The sequence below is a fragment of the Cyrtonyx montezumae genome, unplaced genomic scaffold (assembly GCF_038088225.1).
Source record: "Cyrtonyx montezumae isolate F1298 unplaced genomic scaffold, pur_monq_1.0 scaffold_1, whole genome shotgun sequence".
In the NCBI taxonomy this organism is placed as follows: domain Eukaryota; kingdom Metazoa; phylum Chordata; class Aves; order Galliformes; family Odontophoridae; genus Cyrtonyx; species Cyrtonyx montezumae.
Genome location: NW_027071825.1, coordinates 3,319,890 through 3,339,107, shown reverse-complemented (window position 1 = coordinate 3,339,107; position 19,218 = coordinate 3,319,890). Strand labels below are relative to the sequence as shown.

Below are 19,218 nucleotides of genomic sequence, written 5' to 3'. Positions count from 1 at the left end.
CAGCATCACACCACTTTTGGGGGGGAGGAGGAAACGGTTTTCAGTCTTTGCAGAATTCAGCCTGACTCACTGTCTCGTCCAGCAGTGATGTGCCACTCCTTGGCTTGTTGGCTACATGGGAGGAGGCATCAGCTCCTGACTCCTCACCCTGCTCCAGTTCAGAGTTCAGTGGGGCCAGGCACACAATCCCTTTCACTGCTTCAGGAGTCTGATTTGTTTGCATCGATGCATGGATATGGCTGTGGAGTTAGGTCCTGTCTTTTTCACAAGTGAATCCAATTTACCCCTTGTTAGCAGCCTCCCCATCTGCCAGAATTCAGGAAAACATTGGAGCCTCTGGGTTAAACATGTGAGGCATCAGCCCCTGGTTACTACTGAGTTTGCATCCATACTTTTTCCTTTACCTTCTGTCTCCTCCCTTCTTTTTCCCTTTATACAGGGCTGATAGTGTATAACTGCTGCTCAGTTCCAAGCATGCATGAGCTTTATCAGAGCTTGCATCCTTAAATGCTGTGTGGCAGCTGCTGAGTCTCAGCCTCAACCACTGATTGAGCAGCTGGAGAAAAGACCTGGTCAGCTCTGGGAGCACAGGTGAATGCAATTCATCTGTGTGACCAGAAGGGCTGGAGCCAGGCTCAACCCCTTTTAGGCCCCCCCATTTAAGGGCTGACTGCCAGCAAGGGAGCTTTTCTTGTTGGAGATCCCTCTTTGTGGATTTTTTTCTGCAAGTGTCAATCTTTAGAGATGGGCGAGCCTTCCATTTTTTAATTTCTTTGTATTATCCATCTTTTTGTATTGCTGCTCCTGTTGCCTTTATGTCAGTACTTATGCAAGTTTACGCTTTCTTTTTCAGGAGCTTCTGTGCTGTACCGTGCAGCTTAGATCAAACTGAATTAGGGAACTGTAGGGGCTCAAGGGGACCTCTGGAGATCATTCAGTCCAACCCCCTCAGGTTCTCTAGAGCTAGTTGCAGATACTTTAGATAAAAACAGAACAACTCGTGCAAGACCCGAGAACTCAAATTAATTAACAAATGCTATCTGAAGACTTGCTGCAAAAAAGTTACCAAGCATCTCTCTTTTCCTGTTCAGCACAACTTTCTTGTCATTTTATCTGTTTTTAAACTCTATTTATTCATTTTGTTTTTCCTCACAGAATTTGTTGAAAATGCACAGTAAGAGGCAAACTTCAGTGAAGTACTATGTTGGGATTGATGTTGGATCAGCAAGCGTTCGTGCAGCTTTGGTCGATGAGTTGGGGACAGTAGCGACGCATGCAGAGCAACCAATCCAAATCTGGGAACCTCAACCAGACCACTATGAGCAATCCTCTGCTGACATATGGGCTGCTTGTTGTGCAGTCACCAAGGTACCTGAAGAAAAGGAAATGAAGGAGATGTGTTTCAAGCAGCACTTCAAGTTTTGGGAGTTGGAAGTCTTCCAGTCACTGTCTTTTAACATTCTGTTCTGATGCATTACTGCATAGCGTGTAATCACCTTCATACATTCAAGGCATCTTTAGGATCAGTGTAGCTGCCCTCTGTCTGTTGTCTAGGTGAGGAGCAGAAGGCCAGAGTGCTGTAAGTAAGAAGAGAAGGAAAGCCTTTCCTTTTAGTTGTTATGTCTAAGGGAGGACTTCCCCACTGCCCTCAGGGTTCCCATCAGGGGTTTTTGTTTCAGTGCTGTATGCTTTAGCTGCAGGCACTTCCTTTACTCAGAATCTGATAATGCATACCTTTAGAAGGGTGCATCGTGTTGCACTGCAGCCACAAAGGAGCAGTCATTGTGGAGAAGTTCAGTCTGTTTTTATGGATGGTGCCTAGTATGATGTCTCTCACCTGTGATTCTAGTCAAGATATCTGTCTGGCGTTAAAAAACTGAAATATATTTTATATATTTGTAGATTGTATCAAGCTAAAAATTAGACTGAAATAAGCCTTTTTATAAGGGATCCAAGGATCCACCTGTACGTGCTAATGGTGGGAGTAAGTGACTGGCCTTGCTTGGAAGTTTACATGCAGACCATTTCATCCTCCCTAATAAAGCCACAGCCTACTCCGTGGTCTAAGGTTATTTTTTTAAAATATTAATGATACGCTTTGTAATTTGCAGATGGCATTTCACTCATTCTCTTACTATTGATCAGACTTCTCAAACATCGGTGAGCTCTGCAGAAATGCTCTGAGATGAAGGAGACAAGTGGTGAGAGGAGGGGAAGGAACAGTGGCAGGAATGATAGGGAAAAGCAGTGTGATGTTACAGGCAGAGCAAGTCATGTGATTTTTCTCTTTGTGAGTTGTTTTTTTTTCTTGCTCTTTAAATACAGTCTCTTATATTTAAGCAATAAACTGTGTTCTCTGGAACTTTGGCTTTACAGAGCCAATAAGACACTGGCACTGTGGCAAGTCTGAAGTCTTTCGTTATAGTACTAATTAAGGTAATGATATTTTTATTGTTGCTGAGAAGTGGCAATTTATTACTGCGTTACGTTTTGGATGTCTTGCAACCTCGCTTGCCACTTGATCCATGCGGTTGTCATATATTTTTCCCCAGTGCTGCTTGAAGCCACGAGGTTCAAATCCTTTGGTGTGATGAGTTTTTCAGATTTTTCTGACAAGTATGCTTTCCAAACTCTTGATAGCAGAGTTTTTGGAAAGGTATGTGTTGCAGATGTATTAGCACTGCTATAGGCTTTGACCATCTTGATGGCAGCTTATTTTTGGGACCTTCCATTTAGTGACAAAAACTGCATGGTGTGACCAGAGCCCTTTGATAAGATGATTCAGTTTGCAGGTGGCAAATGAGTGAAGGAAGTGTATAACCCTAATCCTGTCCCCAGGTTTCATATGCAACAGAACTTTAAGGAAAGAGATAACAGTCCTGGAAATATTTAAAACCCATTAAAGAGTGTTTTGTGTAGATTTGAATACACTTTTGAAAACCAAATAAATTTTGAAAATTGGCTTCGTTTTTAGCCTTTAGACTGATATTAAGGAGTACTGAATGTCTAAATTTCTGTAGTTTGAGTTTGTATTTCTAACATGTAAATTGTTTTCTGCATTCATTAGTTCACGTGGTAGACCATGTATATGGCTTTCTTTGTATTTGCTCACGTTTTATGCATGCTTTATATGTTTGCAGAAAGTTGTCTGTGGTGTTGATGCCAGCCAGATTCGAGGGATTGGCTTTGATGCTACATGTTCCCTTGTTGTCCTGGATAAACAGTTCCAACCTTTGGCAGTCAACTCTGAAGGTAGGACTCCAGCACAAAAGTGAGCTGGGTTGCTCTCTATTTGGCTAAATGCTTGGCATCCTAGCATCAAATTCATTCAGATTGGATCACAGAGTCTGCCCCTTAGAGAAATCTCCACTCATTTTTTGTCATCCTCATTCTGACTTCACTAATCTTGGCTTCTCTCATGTGTGTGAATACCTGTCCACATTGGCTAAAGCAGTGTTAGTATAGCCTAACTGCAGTATTAGAATAGCTAACTGTCCTTTGTTAAATTTAGAAAATATTATTTATTTTTCAGTTTGAGAATCTTTGATCTTTTTGGTGTCTGATGATGTCTGGGGCAATTTTGGTCTACTGAGTTAAATTCAGTTCTCACTTTTTGCTGTCCTATATCCCCAGGAACTTTAAACAGCGTTATCAAGCATAAGGACAAGAATGGATAGAATATTGTAACACTGAGCGTGCACTAATCTGAGTTCAGGCAGTTTTTTATATTTGAATCCATATTCAGTAGGGTATCATTCCTCACAGACCTGACTTGTCGTGGAGAATGTTTTCAGGACTGAATATGCATGAGTGGCTCTCCTGTGGTGTTGAGTGTGTGGTGTACTCGGCACCGTAATGTGAAGTGTCACATGGATCACTCTTTCAGCTATTTAGTAGATCTTTTGTAGGCTAATTTATTTTAAATGGTTTTTGCTTTTTGTTCTGATGTGTTACGTGGACTTGCTGAATGCTTTTGCTTTTCACATCCAAAATAAACACATTTTAGTAAATTACTCCCATGAAAGTATTTTTGAAAGGGTACTTTTATCTTAACAATAGAATAGGAAAAAGAATGCCTATAACTCCCTAGTTAATTAAATGGCCAAGTTCACTGGCCAAGTGCATTTCAATTTATAATTTAATTGCTCAGATTCTGTCATATGTTTAATTCCACACCAAAATGCTTTTTTTGTTTTGAAATAAATGTATACTATGTCAAGTACAGGTTCTTTGAATGAAACATACTTTTCAAGAGCACAGCTTTTCAAAGTCACAATCCTGACTAGTTTTGGACAGTGTTCTCAGCCTTCAGCATGCCTTAAAAGTTGGCCAGAATTTTATGTTTAGATATCTACTGTGAATTATTAGCACATCTAAGTGCTTGAGTTTTCCATGCAGAGTAGTAAGTGTGATGCAGCTTACAGTCTAGTAACTTAAGAGCATTGAGGTGGAGTTATACAAGACCTAAAATGATCTTTGTTTTCTGTTATTGTCTTTTAAAGGGCAAAACAATAGGAATGTTATTATGTGGATGGACCACCGTGCAGTCAGTCAAGTAGAACGCATCAATGCAACACAACACAGGATTCTGAGCTACGTTGGGGGCGTGATGTCTGTGGAAATGCAACCTCCTAAGTTGCTGTGGATAAAGGAAGTGAGTACCTCTAAGATTGCACAGCGTTTTTAGTAAAGATTAATCTCATTTTATTTGTTAATGAGGTTCCAGAAATAAATCTCCTTGACCTTAATGTTGAGCTCAGACATGTGCAAAGTAAGGCCAGCCCTAGGATGCAATGATAATGTTTTAAGATTTTTTGCCTCTTGATTATTTAGAAATTAATTTTAGTAAAGTTAAGTTTTTCTCAACTGAAACTTTTGGTATGCTTTTCTTACGTAACTGAGATCACATATAATTAGTAGTTTAGGTGCAGGTGATGAACGTTTCCTTGGAAGTATCATAGCATTTATTTGTGGAAGTGTACACATTCTTAAAATATTGTAACTGAACATGTTTAAAAGGATTTATTTTCCACTTTTGTGATGTTTTTATATCAGTATGAAAGCAGCGTTGTCTCAGTGCTGGGTATCCTTGCCAGAAGTACTGTCTTTGAGACACTGCATCCAACAGTGAGGGAATGTGTGATGCCTTTGGCTGCTGATAGAGAAATCTAGCTTACAGCTAGTTACAACTTCATCAGCTTTCCAAGAAGGAGCTGAACAATTTAGTTGCATGTTGTCTCTAGAAAGTAGATCTGTAGAAGGAAGATGCTGTGTTCGAAATGTGGACCTCCACTTCTGTCTTGTGTTTTATGTGTTACACTGTGACGTACAGATTTTTAATAACTGTCAGATAAAAGAAAAAATGCTCACCACTTGAATTTTCAAAGCCTTCTCTGGTCTGGTTTTTATGTTTGGTGTTGGTGCTTGCTGTCATTCTAACAGAGGCCAAATGGAAATTACTATCTACCAGTCTCAATGGAATGACTTGGGTTGGAAGGGACCTCAAAGGTCATGGAGCACCAACCCCCTGCTGCAGGCAGGGTCACCACCCAAGGATCAGTCACTAGAGTTGGTTGCCTGGAGCCCCATCCAGCCTGGCCTAAAACACCACCAGGGTTGGGGCATCTGCAGCTTCTTTCCAGCACCTCACCAACCTCTCAGTGAAAAATTTCCTCCTGAAACCTACCCTAAGTCTCTCTTATCATTACCTGATATTGTGTTTCTGGAAAGGAATTTCTATTATTTGAATTTTCATCTAAACAGTTTTAGGTATTCCTGAAGAATATGGCTTATCAAATTTACTCTGAAGTTACGGATGTAATTGAAGAGAAAGGAGAAGGGGGAGGTGACCTAACTGTGCTTTCTACTTCTGTCATCTTTTGTTACTAGAATTTAAACTGAAGATGACCTCGCTCACTGTGACAAGTGGGCTGACTAAATTATATGAGAAGTAGATACTGGTCTTTATCTCTTGTAATTTTATTGTTATAAATGACTTGTATTTATTTGTGGAGGGATGTTGCAGTTACTCTTCCAAATTGCAAGTTATTCTTAACAACTTCTTGCTTTTCTTTTCTGTGTAGTATTTTATCTGGTGTGTTTCTTTTAATCTCTTTACATTTTCACTGTAAGAGAATAGAAACTTCTCTAGAAAGTAGAGGCATCAGAGCATATTCTATTAATCTAATTCTTTCACTCTATCACATTTTGATTTCAAATTAAGAAACAAAACTGTGGAGGACCTAATAGGTTTCTTTGCAATCTTCTCTTTGGATGGTATTAGCCTACATTCGATATAGCTTGAGCACTGCTGAATCGTTTTACCCCCTGACATCTAGTGGCTGAGATTAACTGGGGGGTACTGATGTTTGTGACTGAAGATAGATGCTTGTATGGCAAAGTCACTAGTGCACATGAAGTTTGTGTGTAGGTCATTTTGCAGTAGATGATCAACTAAATGCAGCTACTGGGTAGCTTACACAGCTTTCTTATTAACATCTGTAGCCCACTTAGGAAAAACATTTTATTTCTTTGCCCCTTGGGCTGATAGGATCCATTTGCAATATGTGGAAACCAAAATGAATGCATGATTTTTGTAAATCTATTTTCTGTAGGTGCAGTTGCATTTGAATTTGGAATGTTGTCAGCTGAATTAAGTGTGGAATGTTGTAGATAATGTTGGAAAAAAAGAATCATTATCCTTCCACAAATATTTAGAAACCAGCTGAAAGATAATTCTGACAAAGTCTTCCTGAACTCAGTAAGATAAGTAAAAATGTAAACTTTATTGAAAAAGAAAGCAGTCCTTAGTTACTGGATCTTTCAGAAGAACCAGATAATACACTTAGCTTGCTATAATTTCCTTCAATTTCTGTTGTTTTCAGTATTATCTTGCAAAGGTGGAAGAAAAAAGAGTAGTTCACTAACTTTTGGCTGGAGGTCTGATAGTGGCTTGTACCAAAACAGGAGGATGCTTGTTACATTTTTGTCATACTAATGGCATTATGAATCAGTGATTTCTAAAAAAAGAAAAATATTCATCCCATATGCTGTAGCATATTCCAGATGGGTGGGGCATGCTGAACTGGGAATAGGTATTTGCTTAGTAACTGTCCCGAAGTGGAATGCAGTTTTCCTATAGTGTATTTTCATACCTCATATTTAAGTGTGGTGAATGAGAGCAAAGAAGATCCGCCCTACAGAGGGGAAAAAGAAAAGTGAATGACTTACGTAAGTCCCTCGCAATTAATAACTAAAATTGATAATTCTAGACTTATTTTCTTCATATTTTTATGGCACGCTGCTCAGTGATCTTTCTGTTCACATCTTCAGTTGCAGTCACATTTTTATGCATCTTTTAGTTTGTTTTTGTACAGCAATGGCTTGCAGCTTACCAGCTGATGGGATAATTTGCAGAAACCATTAAAACATCTATTTTCCTGGCTGTGGAAGGGCATTAGTTTGGCAACGACATATTTTTTCACGTGTGTCCCCTCCCTTATTGCATTTGCAACTGACTTTTGTTTTGTTGAATGGAACTACTAAGATTTTTTGCAATAAAAAGCTCTCACTCCATGTTTAGTGAATAGAATCCAAGCTACCAAGTTTGAAACTGAACTCTCCATAAGGACTGTTTGCAAATGCTTTAACAGCTTTCTGCTATCAAAATCCATACATAATTTACACATGTTTGCATAGATTGGACTTTGGGCTGTTGAGTCGGGCTTTTAGTAGCAGTTGCCAATCAAGCAAAATAGCCTTTAAATAAAAGAGGAGGATTAACAGCTGGGATGCTTGGAACACCTGCACTTCTGAAAACCTCTCAACTCTGTTACAATGTGATGAGGTTTATGAATAGTCGCAGGGATTTTCCTTTATCCTTTTTTACAGCTCCAGCTAACTCAGCCTTTGATAGCATGTCTGTGTTTCTGCCATGCACGTAGCTACGTCAGACCTGGATTATGATATTTGCCTGATTTTTGGTGCTACCCTGAGGCTGCTTCAGGGATTTGGAAACACCTGCAAATGTCTACAGTGTCTTGGCTGTGGAGGCAGTGTGATGCACCAAAGCATTTCTTTCCACTTTTGGCAGTAGCCTTATCCTTACAGCTTACTTTCCAAGGTGGCCCCTCAGCCCTAAGAACCCAGTTCCAGCCTTAAGATGAATATAGTAGTTCAGTTAGTGGTGCTTTTGTTTTTTCTTTTTTGTGGTGGTGGCTTTTTTTGTGTTTTTGTTTTGTTTATTTGTCTGGTTGGTTGTTTTTTTTTGTTGTTTTTTGTTTTTACCAGTTGAGTGCAGCCAATAGTTGATCACTTTACACCCTTGGTTCTGGCAAAGATAGCAATACTGCCTGCAGCTTATCTTGGGTGTCTGATAAGGGCTCTGTCACATGGTTTGGCATTAGTTCTGAAGTGTGGGAGATAAAAGTTTTAAGTTCTTGCTTTGTCTGAATTGGAATAGGGTGTGGGACATCAGTTTCTTCTATCCTCATGAGTGTGTGCATTGTCTTCAGTCTGTTTGTACAGATTGCCTGGGAGATGGGGATTTGAAATTCAGGTTGAGTAGGGAAAAGCAGACTGTTATTCAGTGAGTGTGTCTCATTTTCAGATGACTTAGATCTTGACCTGATATGGAACTGGAATGCTCGTGCCAGCTTTCGTTTTTACACTAAATGGTAAAACATAATTCTGATTCCATCTGTCCCTACTGGTTTCAATCTAGGTTTCTCAGACACTAGTTTGGGATGGTTTCTGAATGTGTGGGCTTTGTCTGATAAGCAGCCATGAAATACAGACCAAGGCCCTGTTCTGAAGCACAAATTCTAATTCAAGCCATCTTAAATTAATCCAGTGGCCAGCAGAGTTTGGATGCAAGAGCTGTATGTAGTGACATTTAGTGTCTTCCAATTCACATTTAGTCAGTGCTATTGGTAATGCAAGTCAGGGGATTTTTGGTGTTTGTATACATATTTTACTTCTGGTGTGGGGAAAAAAAACATAGAGTCATAGAGTGGCCTTGGTTCAAAAAGACCTCGAAGATCATCTAGTTCCAACCCCCTGCAGTGGCTGGTGTCGCCAACACTAGAGCAGGCTGCCCAAGGCTGTCTTACCTGCCTTGAAGCTGGTCTTTACACCAAGCATTCTGACTAGTATTAGATGTCTGATGATAGCTTAATCTTATGAGAAAATAGCATACTTAGTAAAAGCAGAAGTTTCCAGTTCAGAAATAGATTACCTCAGCGAAGCACTAAAGTTCAAATCTGAAAGCTCCTCTATGTGTCTCTGAAAAATCCTGTTGCATAGCAGAGGTCATGTGAAATTCTACACGTGTACATTTCAGTTCAAGTTATAGGTGAGTAGGTGATAGTATGCATAACATGATAAAAATAATTGTGCAGTATGGCTTTATGATAATCCTTTGACTTGGCAGAAATGGCCTCCACTATCCATTCCTTGACCTCCATAGCAGTTCTCCTCACCTCTCACTTGTATCTTTCTTGTCTAGGAAGATTGAAGGGTACTGTGCTTCATAATTCTTAATCTTATTGTCCACAGATATTCAGAATTAGCTGAAGATTTAAAAAAAATAAGTGTTGGGAGGTGTCATATTTTTTGTTTGGTTGCCCATGGCCATGGAGTCTCCTTCTATGGAGATACTCAAGACCCGGCTGGATGCCTACCTGTGTGACCTGTCATAGGGTTCCTTCTTTAGAAGGGGGTTGAACTCAATTTCTGGAGGTCCCTTCCGACCCCTATGATTCTGTGATTGTTTTGTTTTTAAAAGAAAGAAGAATCCGTGGGTACCCCTCAGTTGAAAGGTTGAATGAGTTTCTTTACAAGTGAGTTCGAAGGTTGCAGTGCAGGATATGAATACAGTACTGGGAGTGTTCCCAGATTTTCTCCACAGTACTTTTAATGTGGTTGCAGATTTCTCTCTGTGAGTAAAAATAAATTAATTTGAGTGTCAAAAACATGGAGGCTTTTTTTAAACTTGTTTGGAAAAAGCATCACAATGTGCTTTGTTTCTTTTTGTCTTTCTTTACTAATTAGTGATGACAAAGCATTGAGAAGGCAAAGAATGAATCATTTGGATGTTCATGAAACAAAATACTTTAATGTTGCTCACATGTGGCTTTTGGGAATTCCTCAAGTAATAGAATAAGGATTCAGGGAGTATCTCTGATAATGGACATTTGCTTGAAGGGCAAGGTTGTTCTTAATCTGTTATCTTTTATGATTAACACTAATAGCCAGTCTACTTCCTTGCTTCTTAGAGACACATGCAGAATGGTTTGTACGATGGAAATAGGTTGAATATACTAAAGCAGGGAGCACCTTTGCATTTCGCATAAGAAGTCAAATTTGATGAAGTAGTAGCTGAATACATCTAGTGGGAAAACTGCACTCACATTTGGAACAGGCATGCAGAGCTTGTATGTTTTATGTTAAAAAGTTGCCATTAGATCAGTCTTTTTTTAGCTCAGTAAGCTATTGAGACTTACTGTTCAGTACTTCACTTTTCTAAGGAATCCTCTGCATCTGCAATCAAGTATGAGTCTTTGCCTGAACTTATGAAGAGTAGATGAAAAGGGGAGGATATGAAATCCAAAATACACAGTATGGCATGCAGATCACCCCTTAGATTTCTTGTATTGAGATGAAGCCCAGAATAATTTCCCATCTTACTTCAGAAGTAGCTCTCCAGCTCTGTCATAACCTGCTAGGTGTAACTGTTGACTTAACTTGTGTTTTTCTGCCACCCAGCAGGGCTCCATGTCCCAAGGACCCTAGCTAGGATGTACTCTGTATGAGCCACTGTTTCAGTTATTAAAAAAAAAACTGTTGGAGGTTTTAAAGCCATTGGGGTGTTGAAGCTTCACTGGAAGCTTATAGGTTCTTACTTGCTTTGATCAACTACCCTAATAGATTGTAATGCTTTGTTCTGTGCTCACAGAGGTATTTGTTTTCTTCCTGCACTTGAAATTTAGAAATAATAAATATGCAATGGTTTATTTTAGAAAGCAAAGCATTCTTCAAACAAATGTTTTTAAAAGAAGTTGTCTCCTGATTTTGTGCCTGCGTGCTCTGACACTGAGCAGCTGATTGGGAACGGAAAGATCCCACATTATTGATCTGAACCATGTGCCTCCATTAACTCTTCTTGGGAAGCTCTTATGATCAATCCATGGTGGGGGAAGGACTCAGTTCTTCAGACAGTAAATAACTGCCAAGTGAGTGGTGCAGGAATCTCTAGAGATATCAGAATATTGGATTTGGAAAAATTATCCTTTTCACACTTCAAGTTCCTTAATTTCATTAAAATAAGGACATGATCGTGTCTGGCCTCTAATATCTGTACTTCTCAATATTTTTTTTGTTAGAACTTGCAAGAGTCATGTTGGGAGAAGGCAGGCTACTTCTTTGATCTTCCGGATTTCTTATCTTGGAAAGCCACAGGTGACACTGCAAGGTATGTTAATTGTAACGGGATAATTTGGTCATCTTAGACTATTTTCTTATGTATGTTTCTGCTTTAATTCATTTTGACTGGACATGCTGTTACATACATATGTCTGTAATTCAGTCTGCTCCAAAACATCTTGAACCTATCTCCTGCTTCCATTGTACATTCCTGAACACAGTTCCTGTGAGCAGTGTAATTCACAGATATGGTATGTTGCTACAACTGTCAGTCAGCTGGTCCTGTAGTCTATTTTAAAACATAAATATGCTGGCTCTTACTGCTGTGAAGAAAGCTTCTAGTAATACTTCAAAATCTGTTTTTGTTGACAAATGTATTGGCTTTATGAGAAATGAAACAAAACTGTCTTCTTTTGAGTATGGAAGGCATCTTGTAAAGTCTATCTACAAGTGGTTACTTCACTGTAAAGCCTATACTGTGTCACTCCCCAAAAGCATCCTTCAGTGCTTGCTGGTGACTTGAACAGCACCTCTTGAGAGAGCCCCATTGCAATCTTCAGATTGAAGTGACATTAGTACCAGTGAAATGTGTTTGCAGATGAATGAGTCCTCCATCTGAGAAGTGAGGAACAGTGTCAAATTAAAAAAAAAAATCTTGTGGATCAGATCCACACCCAGCTCAGCACAGTTCACAGGTACTTCCATTAGAGTCTGTGGAGTTTTATCTGTGAAAAAATCAGTCTAAAATGAGAACTATTAGAAGCTAGTTTTAGTCTCTGAAAATGGAAAATGCTTTCACATCAGATCTGTTTCTTTTTGAGTGCTCTTTCTCCCTGGTTAGTCTCCTTAATTGGCAGCCATTGTTAAATAGGTCTATTGCATTATAGGGAGATGCTGTTAGACTTTACTGGGAAAGAAAAAAAAGTGAGAGAATGGAACCTAGTAAATTCTTACACAAAGAATTGGAAGATAATATTGCAAATATAGTCAGATTCTGCTATATTCTGTAGCAGAAGAGCTCTCACCCAGAAGATGATGCAGTATAAGTTGACCTGTCACGTGACCCAACTCAAATTTCAAGGGAATAAATCCCAGGCTTCCAGAGACTGTGCCCCATAGGATTTCTATATTGTGCAAATACTCAAGACTTCAATTTAGAGCTGGCTCCCTTTGCTCAGGGACTAGGTGGAGAAAGGTAACTACCCCTTTTTTCCCTCACAAACAGTTTAAGGGTGTACAAATTGAGAGCTACTTAAATTCTGGTGCAATTGTGTGGGAGAAAGCTGGCTTTCTATCCTAAGGGAGCCTTTTTGAGGCAGTTGAAAAGATATGACCTGGAAAACAGATATGCCTGAATGTCACATTTATGTGGTTACAGGTTCTTTTAATTTGTCCTCTAATAAGTTTAATAGGACACAGGGGAAACACTTTTATCTGCCTTTATATGTAGGAACATCTTTGTATTACACGTGGTGGGGTGAGGATTGAAAGTTTGTTCTAAGCACAGCTTGAATTTGGCTTTGTGATTCTAGGATGGTTAATGGCGTGAAATATGTGGGCAAATAATGAAAGGGTCACCTTGTGCTGGTGGCTGAAGAAGCTAAAATAGAATGTGATCCAAGTGAGGTTTGAGTCAAATATTATTTGGAATGGGGCTTTGAAGAAAGGGAGGTAGTTCCAGAGAGAATGATGATATGCTTGAAAGAGAATTCTTATCTTGCTTGAGCAAAGGGATCTCCAGTAGAGTTTCTGCTCTTCCTCTCTGCCCCATAGAATGTTCTGCCCCTCTTGTTTTTAATAGAGGCATCTGTACCATACTAACAAATCCATCTTTTTTCTCTCTGTCTCCTAACTTCCAATATAGTGTAGTTGGTGAGAGCTGATGGAGGGATACCTTCATGCAGACTTCAAAATGTAACTTCAGTTATTGCCAGTTTAGGAGTTGAAGAAAGATTGTTCTGTTTTGGATAAAGTAGTTCCTTGTATGTCCTTCTTTGCTGCCTTAATGTGTGCTCCCCAAAATTAAACCAATCATTTCAGCTCTAGTGGATTGTCTTAGGTGGTAGCAAAAGGCAAAAAGAAAAAGGAAAATAAGGACAAGAAATATTTTATTGGATTCAAACCTAATTTTTTCCCATCCTCTACTTTCCTCTGTGCACACTTATTTCTTAAGAATTGCCATGTAGTTTGAAGTAAAGCATTTCATCCTGCATGTTATCTTTCATAATACTGTGGAAGTGGGATTTTATCAAGTGTAAGATTCTTACCACTTTTTCTCCCCTTGAGCACAAAAGAGCCTATTCACAGGGAAAGGCACAGTGTTAAGTCATTGTGAATCACACATTACTTGACCCTGAGAAAAGAAAGATTATATGTATTTTAAATCTGTTTTGGTGGTGCTAAACTCAAGTAATTCTAGGGATGCTTCTATAGGAAGGATTTGTGCATGCCTTGAAACTCTTACCCTTGCTTCTTTACGTTTTTAATTGGCTCCTTTAAAACATTTTGCACGTGTTTAACATTTAAAAATGGTGTATGGTCATTTTGGCTTCAGAGTGATTACTCAGTGCAAAAAGTTAAGCAGCGTGTGATTGGGATTTGAAGTGTTTGAAAGCTGCTATTGGTATGTGTTTGAATATGAAATTGTATTTCTCCATCAAACAATTCTGCTGGCCTGAAGTTCCCTGTTGCCAAGGGAAGTTTTTTCCAGTGGATATATAATCAACAGGAAGTTCAGGTTAGAATACCTGAGAGGTGGGGGCATGAGCATACTCTGAGATTATCTACTTTCTTAAGAAGTGCTGTCTGTGTATCTCAGTGAGTAGAATCTACCTATGAACTGGAAAGAGTGAGTTCCAAATCACTGATTCCCATTGTTCTTAAAATATTATTGCCTGTAATATTCCCTGTTAAAAGTATTTGCTTTTTATGATTTCCCATTTGGTTTGATGTAAGACTATTTAACTGTTCTGAATGATCCAGAAGCTGACTCTTCTGCATTAGAAAACTTTACTGACATTAGAATGCTTTTCTGGTTTAAAAACTTGAAATCTTTGCAACTTTCCTGCTCCTGCCTCCAAGGTTACAGCAGTGAATGTTGGTTTGGCCACTGGAATACTCATGTCTTACTGCAGAAGTACTCTGTGGGGAGAAAAAGCTGTCTTTGCACAGACATACTAGCATGCATTTTAGAGCCTCAGCGCTTTTACTCATGGTGAGTGTGACTCACTGCCATCTTCCACCCACCATCTACAACCTCTGATCACTTTTTCTTTATATGGTGTTTTGGATGAAGTTATCTTAATAAAAATCTAAGTAAATATCTGACTGACTTAGAGGTAATTGTATTGTGGACAGAGTAATTTTTATCAGAGTTGCACTTCTACAGTTCTGTCGTATTTTTGAAGTCTCATGGAGGATTAGATTGCAGACAGGAATATGGCTTAGCTGTGATATCAGGTAGAATTCACATATGCATTTCTCAAGTCATGTACTTTTAGATCCAGTCTTCTGATCCAGAGCCACTTCCAGCTCACTGCCTGGAAAACGAGGTGGTCTCTGCTGGATTTACATGGTTTGAGATGATGGGTAATCAAAGAGAGTGAACCTGTGGAGGAGGATTTGGAAATGCAGGCAAGAATGTCAGGCTTGACAGTAACTGAGGTGGAGTGTCCAGCATCATGCTGTAAGCCACTGGTTGAGGATGAATAATTCAGTATCTGTTAAAGAAAACGCTGGCAAGTCATTCATAAGAATTCAAGAAGTGCCAGAATGAGTGAAGAAGACAGAGACTTAGGGCTTTTTTAAAGTATCTTCCAAAATTGCAGAAAAAAGTTAGAACAAAGAGAGCACTTGTACAAAAGATATGTGTGTGTTCTCACACTGCAGGTGTGTTAATAGCTGGGGAAAGTAATTTTTTATCTAGTGGAGACATCATCTCATATACAAGTGGTGACCCAAGTGATTTTCCTGTGGAAATACTTGTCTAGTCAGTCTTTAACTGCTAGCCTTCATGTCAGGGAAAATGATATAACAGATGTTCTGTTGGGGAACCTTTTGTAAACTGCCTACATCCAACAGAGATCTCAGGATCGTGAGTTTTATTCAGAGGGAGTCAGCTTTATAAGAAAGATGTTCATACTGTTATGGTAATTACAGGCTGTAAACTGAAACACAAATGATTGTGGTTCTTAAAGATTTCTAAGAACCACGTAACTAACTAGTACCATGCTATATATGTTTGTGAGAAGGGTATCTTTTAATATGCAGTATATTTGAGTATATTTGAATCAAGTCTTCTCTGTCAAGATTTCTCTGTGATTTGGAGAAGTAAATTAAATCTGTATTTATATAGGTGTTCAGGCTGCTGAATAACTTTGAAGATTTGATTCTTTCTCATTCATGTGCTTGTTCATCTGTTGAGCTGATACATGCAGGGTAGTGTTACTAGATTAATGCCCCATCCCTGCAGGTGCCCAGGGCCAGCTGGATGGGGCCTTGGGCAGCCTGCTGATCTGCTAGGCAGCCACGAGCAGCAGGGTTTGGAGCTGGGTGGTCTTTAAGGTCTCTTCCAACCTAAGCCATTCTATGATTCTGTGAGGTTATTTTCTTTTCCCTCAGTGAGGGTTCATGTCTCTATGATTAGTACAGTTCTCACCAAGCTTTTTTTTTTTTTTTTTCAGATAGGCTAGAAACTTTGGAAGGGGAAGAGTTTGGAAGAGGATGTTTAGAGGTGCTGTAGAAGAAGCAAACTGATGGATGATTATTTGCAGGATGTCTGTGTCTTTTAAAGGATTGAGCAATAAGTAAGAAAGATGTGGTAACTGGAGCAGCATAGACACCTGATTCTGCCCTTCCTTCCTAGCTGTGCCATGAATGATGTATAACTTTTGGCTGGGATTCTGGTGTTTGGCTTCTTCTTATTTATATTTTGTGCCTACTTAGAAGATGCCTGGACTAAAAATTAGGTCCCTCTCCATGAAGAAAGGGGCTTGGGAATATCCTGTAGGTTTTCCTGATAAGCACTGCAGCCCGTGTGGCAGTGACACTATCCTGATTTGCACTCAGGTTTTATATCCTGTTTATGAAATGAAACCCAAGGCTTCAGACATGCAGACTTGTTTTGAGAAGACTCTGGAGAAGGGGGAGTTATCTTGGAGGGCTGGTTGGGAAGAGAAGTGATGGTGTTTTTGTGGATCGGACAAAGAAAGTGCCATGAATTTCCTGTCCCGAAGCCAACAACAAGTGTCCCTGTGATGGTGTCTTTGCCAAACAAGACAGAATTCCACTTCTATTAGGCTTTTAATAAATTCAAAACATGTTCATTGGAGCCTGGTGACACACAGGCTGATGCAGTGTAAGAAAATAGGAAGCGTGTAGCTGCAAAAATGATCAGGGATGTGAAGGGCAGGTGCAATGTGAGCCGTTACTGCTCGACATTTTCTTCTTAATGATTAATTTAAAAACGGCGTGTCCTTGGGTCGGCGGAGGCTGAAAGAGCTCTGTGTGCTAAATAAGAAAATTGTTAGCAGGTCTCGTTAATGTAAGCCAGGAAGCATACAGGCAAACAGGAAGCTGTAGCTATTGTTGTTGTACAAATGCCCTTTACAAAATATTAGCAGGAGAAACTTAATGTGTTTTCCACAAGAACGGGAGCCCTTCATAGTGTCGAACTGTATCTGCACAGCAGAGAAAAACAGCTTTGTCCCTTTGCAATGGTTTTGACGTACGTTGAGACATTGCATTAGAAGGGTTTGAATTCAGATCTTCAAATATTTACTACTTTGATTTGATTTTATTTTTTTTAAGTTGTTAGGATTCTTAATTAGCTGTGACAGCATCTAGCCCTTAGTTTTCGATTGTGCTCATTTGCTGCTGAAAAAAAAAGAAGTCAGCTAGGTCAGTATAGAAGAGGATTGGGGGCAGGCGCGGTAGTAGATGTATTACTGGCAACTTGCCACAGAGACAGTGAACTCTGAGCCAACCATGAAGTCATTTTGAACTCAGGGAGTCTCACTAATCCAAGGCAATGCGTCTTAATTTGACAAAGCAAAGACTGCTTGATAAGCAGCCCCCACTAGAAACACTGTTAAACAGAGGTGTTTGTAAGTTTAGATTCTGGACGAGAAATGTGGCAATATGAAAGGAATCATCTTGTTTTCAGGTCCTTTATACTCCCCCAAGCCCAAAAGCAGGCTTGGCTCTGCTCTCCCCTGCAGTTCAGGCTGTGCAGTGGCTTGATGTGAAATTTGAGAAACATATGTAGTTTTCTATTTCAGGAAAATGATCTCAGGGATTGAATGTGTGTTTTGTTGGCTGTTAAGCTCTGATCTTGCCTAGTGTGGTAGTTTGAGAGTGCAAGTATATGTGAGTGTCTGTGTGATGGTTAAAACATTCTCCAGCACTTTTTGGAAATAAAAATCGGGGTTCACTCATTCATTGCTGCATAGGATCTTATTTTTGCAGTTTGAAACTGCAGCATTTTACTCTGTAAGAAGCCCTTTATATAAGAATGCTATGGTACATCAGGCAATGTTTGTTTTTTATTTTTCCAAAATAGTCATTAACATTTACTTGAGCTGATGAGTGGTACACACACGAAGTTTTCCATGAAGGCAGAGGAGCTATGTTTGAACAACCCTTTCATTGTTGATCCTGTGCAGGAGCAATATACACATGAACACTATAATTACTAGTTTCTCTAAGGGTCAGATAATAATCTTCCCATAATAACGTTTGTGAAGGGATGGTTAGGAGTCCTTCAGATCCAGCTTGCTGACTTGCTCAGCAATGGTAGCATTGGATAACCATGCTTCTCTGGAAGTAGAGGGGGAGATATTAAAGGAGGTTGTGATCTTATGGCCCTCAATTCTGAGGAAAGATGAGGCAGAAACCACAGAGAAAGCTTGTCTTTCAGTTCTCTCTTTTTTTAAAGCAGTCCTTGTGGTTCTCTGCTTTACAGGCTGTGTGTTCAGGGGGTGTATGTTTCCTTTGCTTTGGCTTCTGAGAACACCATCAGGGATCAGACCCCAATGGTACAAGACATGTTATAAACAATCTGTCATCTTCTTTGAACTCATGCTTATGTGAAACGTTGTGGAAAGCCCCATGCAAAGCTCTTGTCCCTTGTGAAATAGGGTCTCCGTTCAGCGAGAACTGTGCAACAATTGCTTTATGCGTAAATTTGAACCAGATAAGAAAATAGCCATGTTTATGAACTCTTGGGTCATTTACAGCCCCAGGAGTGTTTCACTGTGCACATATATAATGCACACATTCACAGTAAATTCTTAAAAACCACCCCCTGAAAACAATAACATTCCAGAAGTGTTCTCATCCAGTGAAGGAAATAAAAAAAAAAGCTATGTAAGATGAAGTCTGTGCATTGTATTGAGTACATACTGTGCTTAAAAATATTAAACTCAAACCTATTGTTTCTTAAAAGTCTTCTACTTCTTTTATTTAAGAAAGAAAGAAATAATTTATCATTCTGTAATATCTTGTATATGAAAGGATCTTAATAATTTCAGCCTTGGAATACTCTTCTTAAGCATAAAGGTGACATTATTGTTTTATAGTAGGGAAAACAGCCATGCAATTTGAAGGGTAAGGTTTTTCTAAGCGTTGAGCTGTGTGTCCAGCTTGCTGTCTAACTTGCAGTTACAAATGACATATAGTGTGATCTATAAAAATACATATATTACTTGTTCTAGACCAGTTCTTTCTCCAGACTTCCCAGACAAATGCTTTTCACCATTGGAGTGTTCCTCCTATCCTTTTCACTGTAATACAGGGTTG

The 19,218-nt window shown here is 39.3% G+C and overlaps 1 protein-coding gene across 10 annotated transcripts in view; it reads left to right on the top strand.

Moving 5' to 3' along the window:
* Positions 1-19,218, top strand: part of FGGY (FGGY carbohydrate kinase domain containing) — a 276,235-nt gene that overhangs the window by 166,984 nt on the left and 90,033 nt on the right. For all 10 annotated transcript variants that reach the window (XM_065738156.1, XM_065738206.1, XM_065738165.1 and 7 more), the window contains 4 exons: positions 1,156-1,368; positions 3,141-3,252; positions 4,503-4,654; positions 11,382-11,470. In XM_065738156.1, coding sequence (XP_065594228.1) covers positions 1,168-1,368; positions 3,141-3,252; positions 4,503-4,654; positions 11,382-11,470 — 554 coding nt within the window. In that variant the 5' untranslated portion in view covers positions 1,156-1,167. The remainder of the gene's footprint in view (positions 1-1,155; positions 1,369-3,140; positions 3,253-4,502; positions 4,655-11,381; positions 11,471-19,218) is intronic.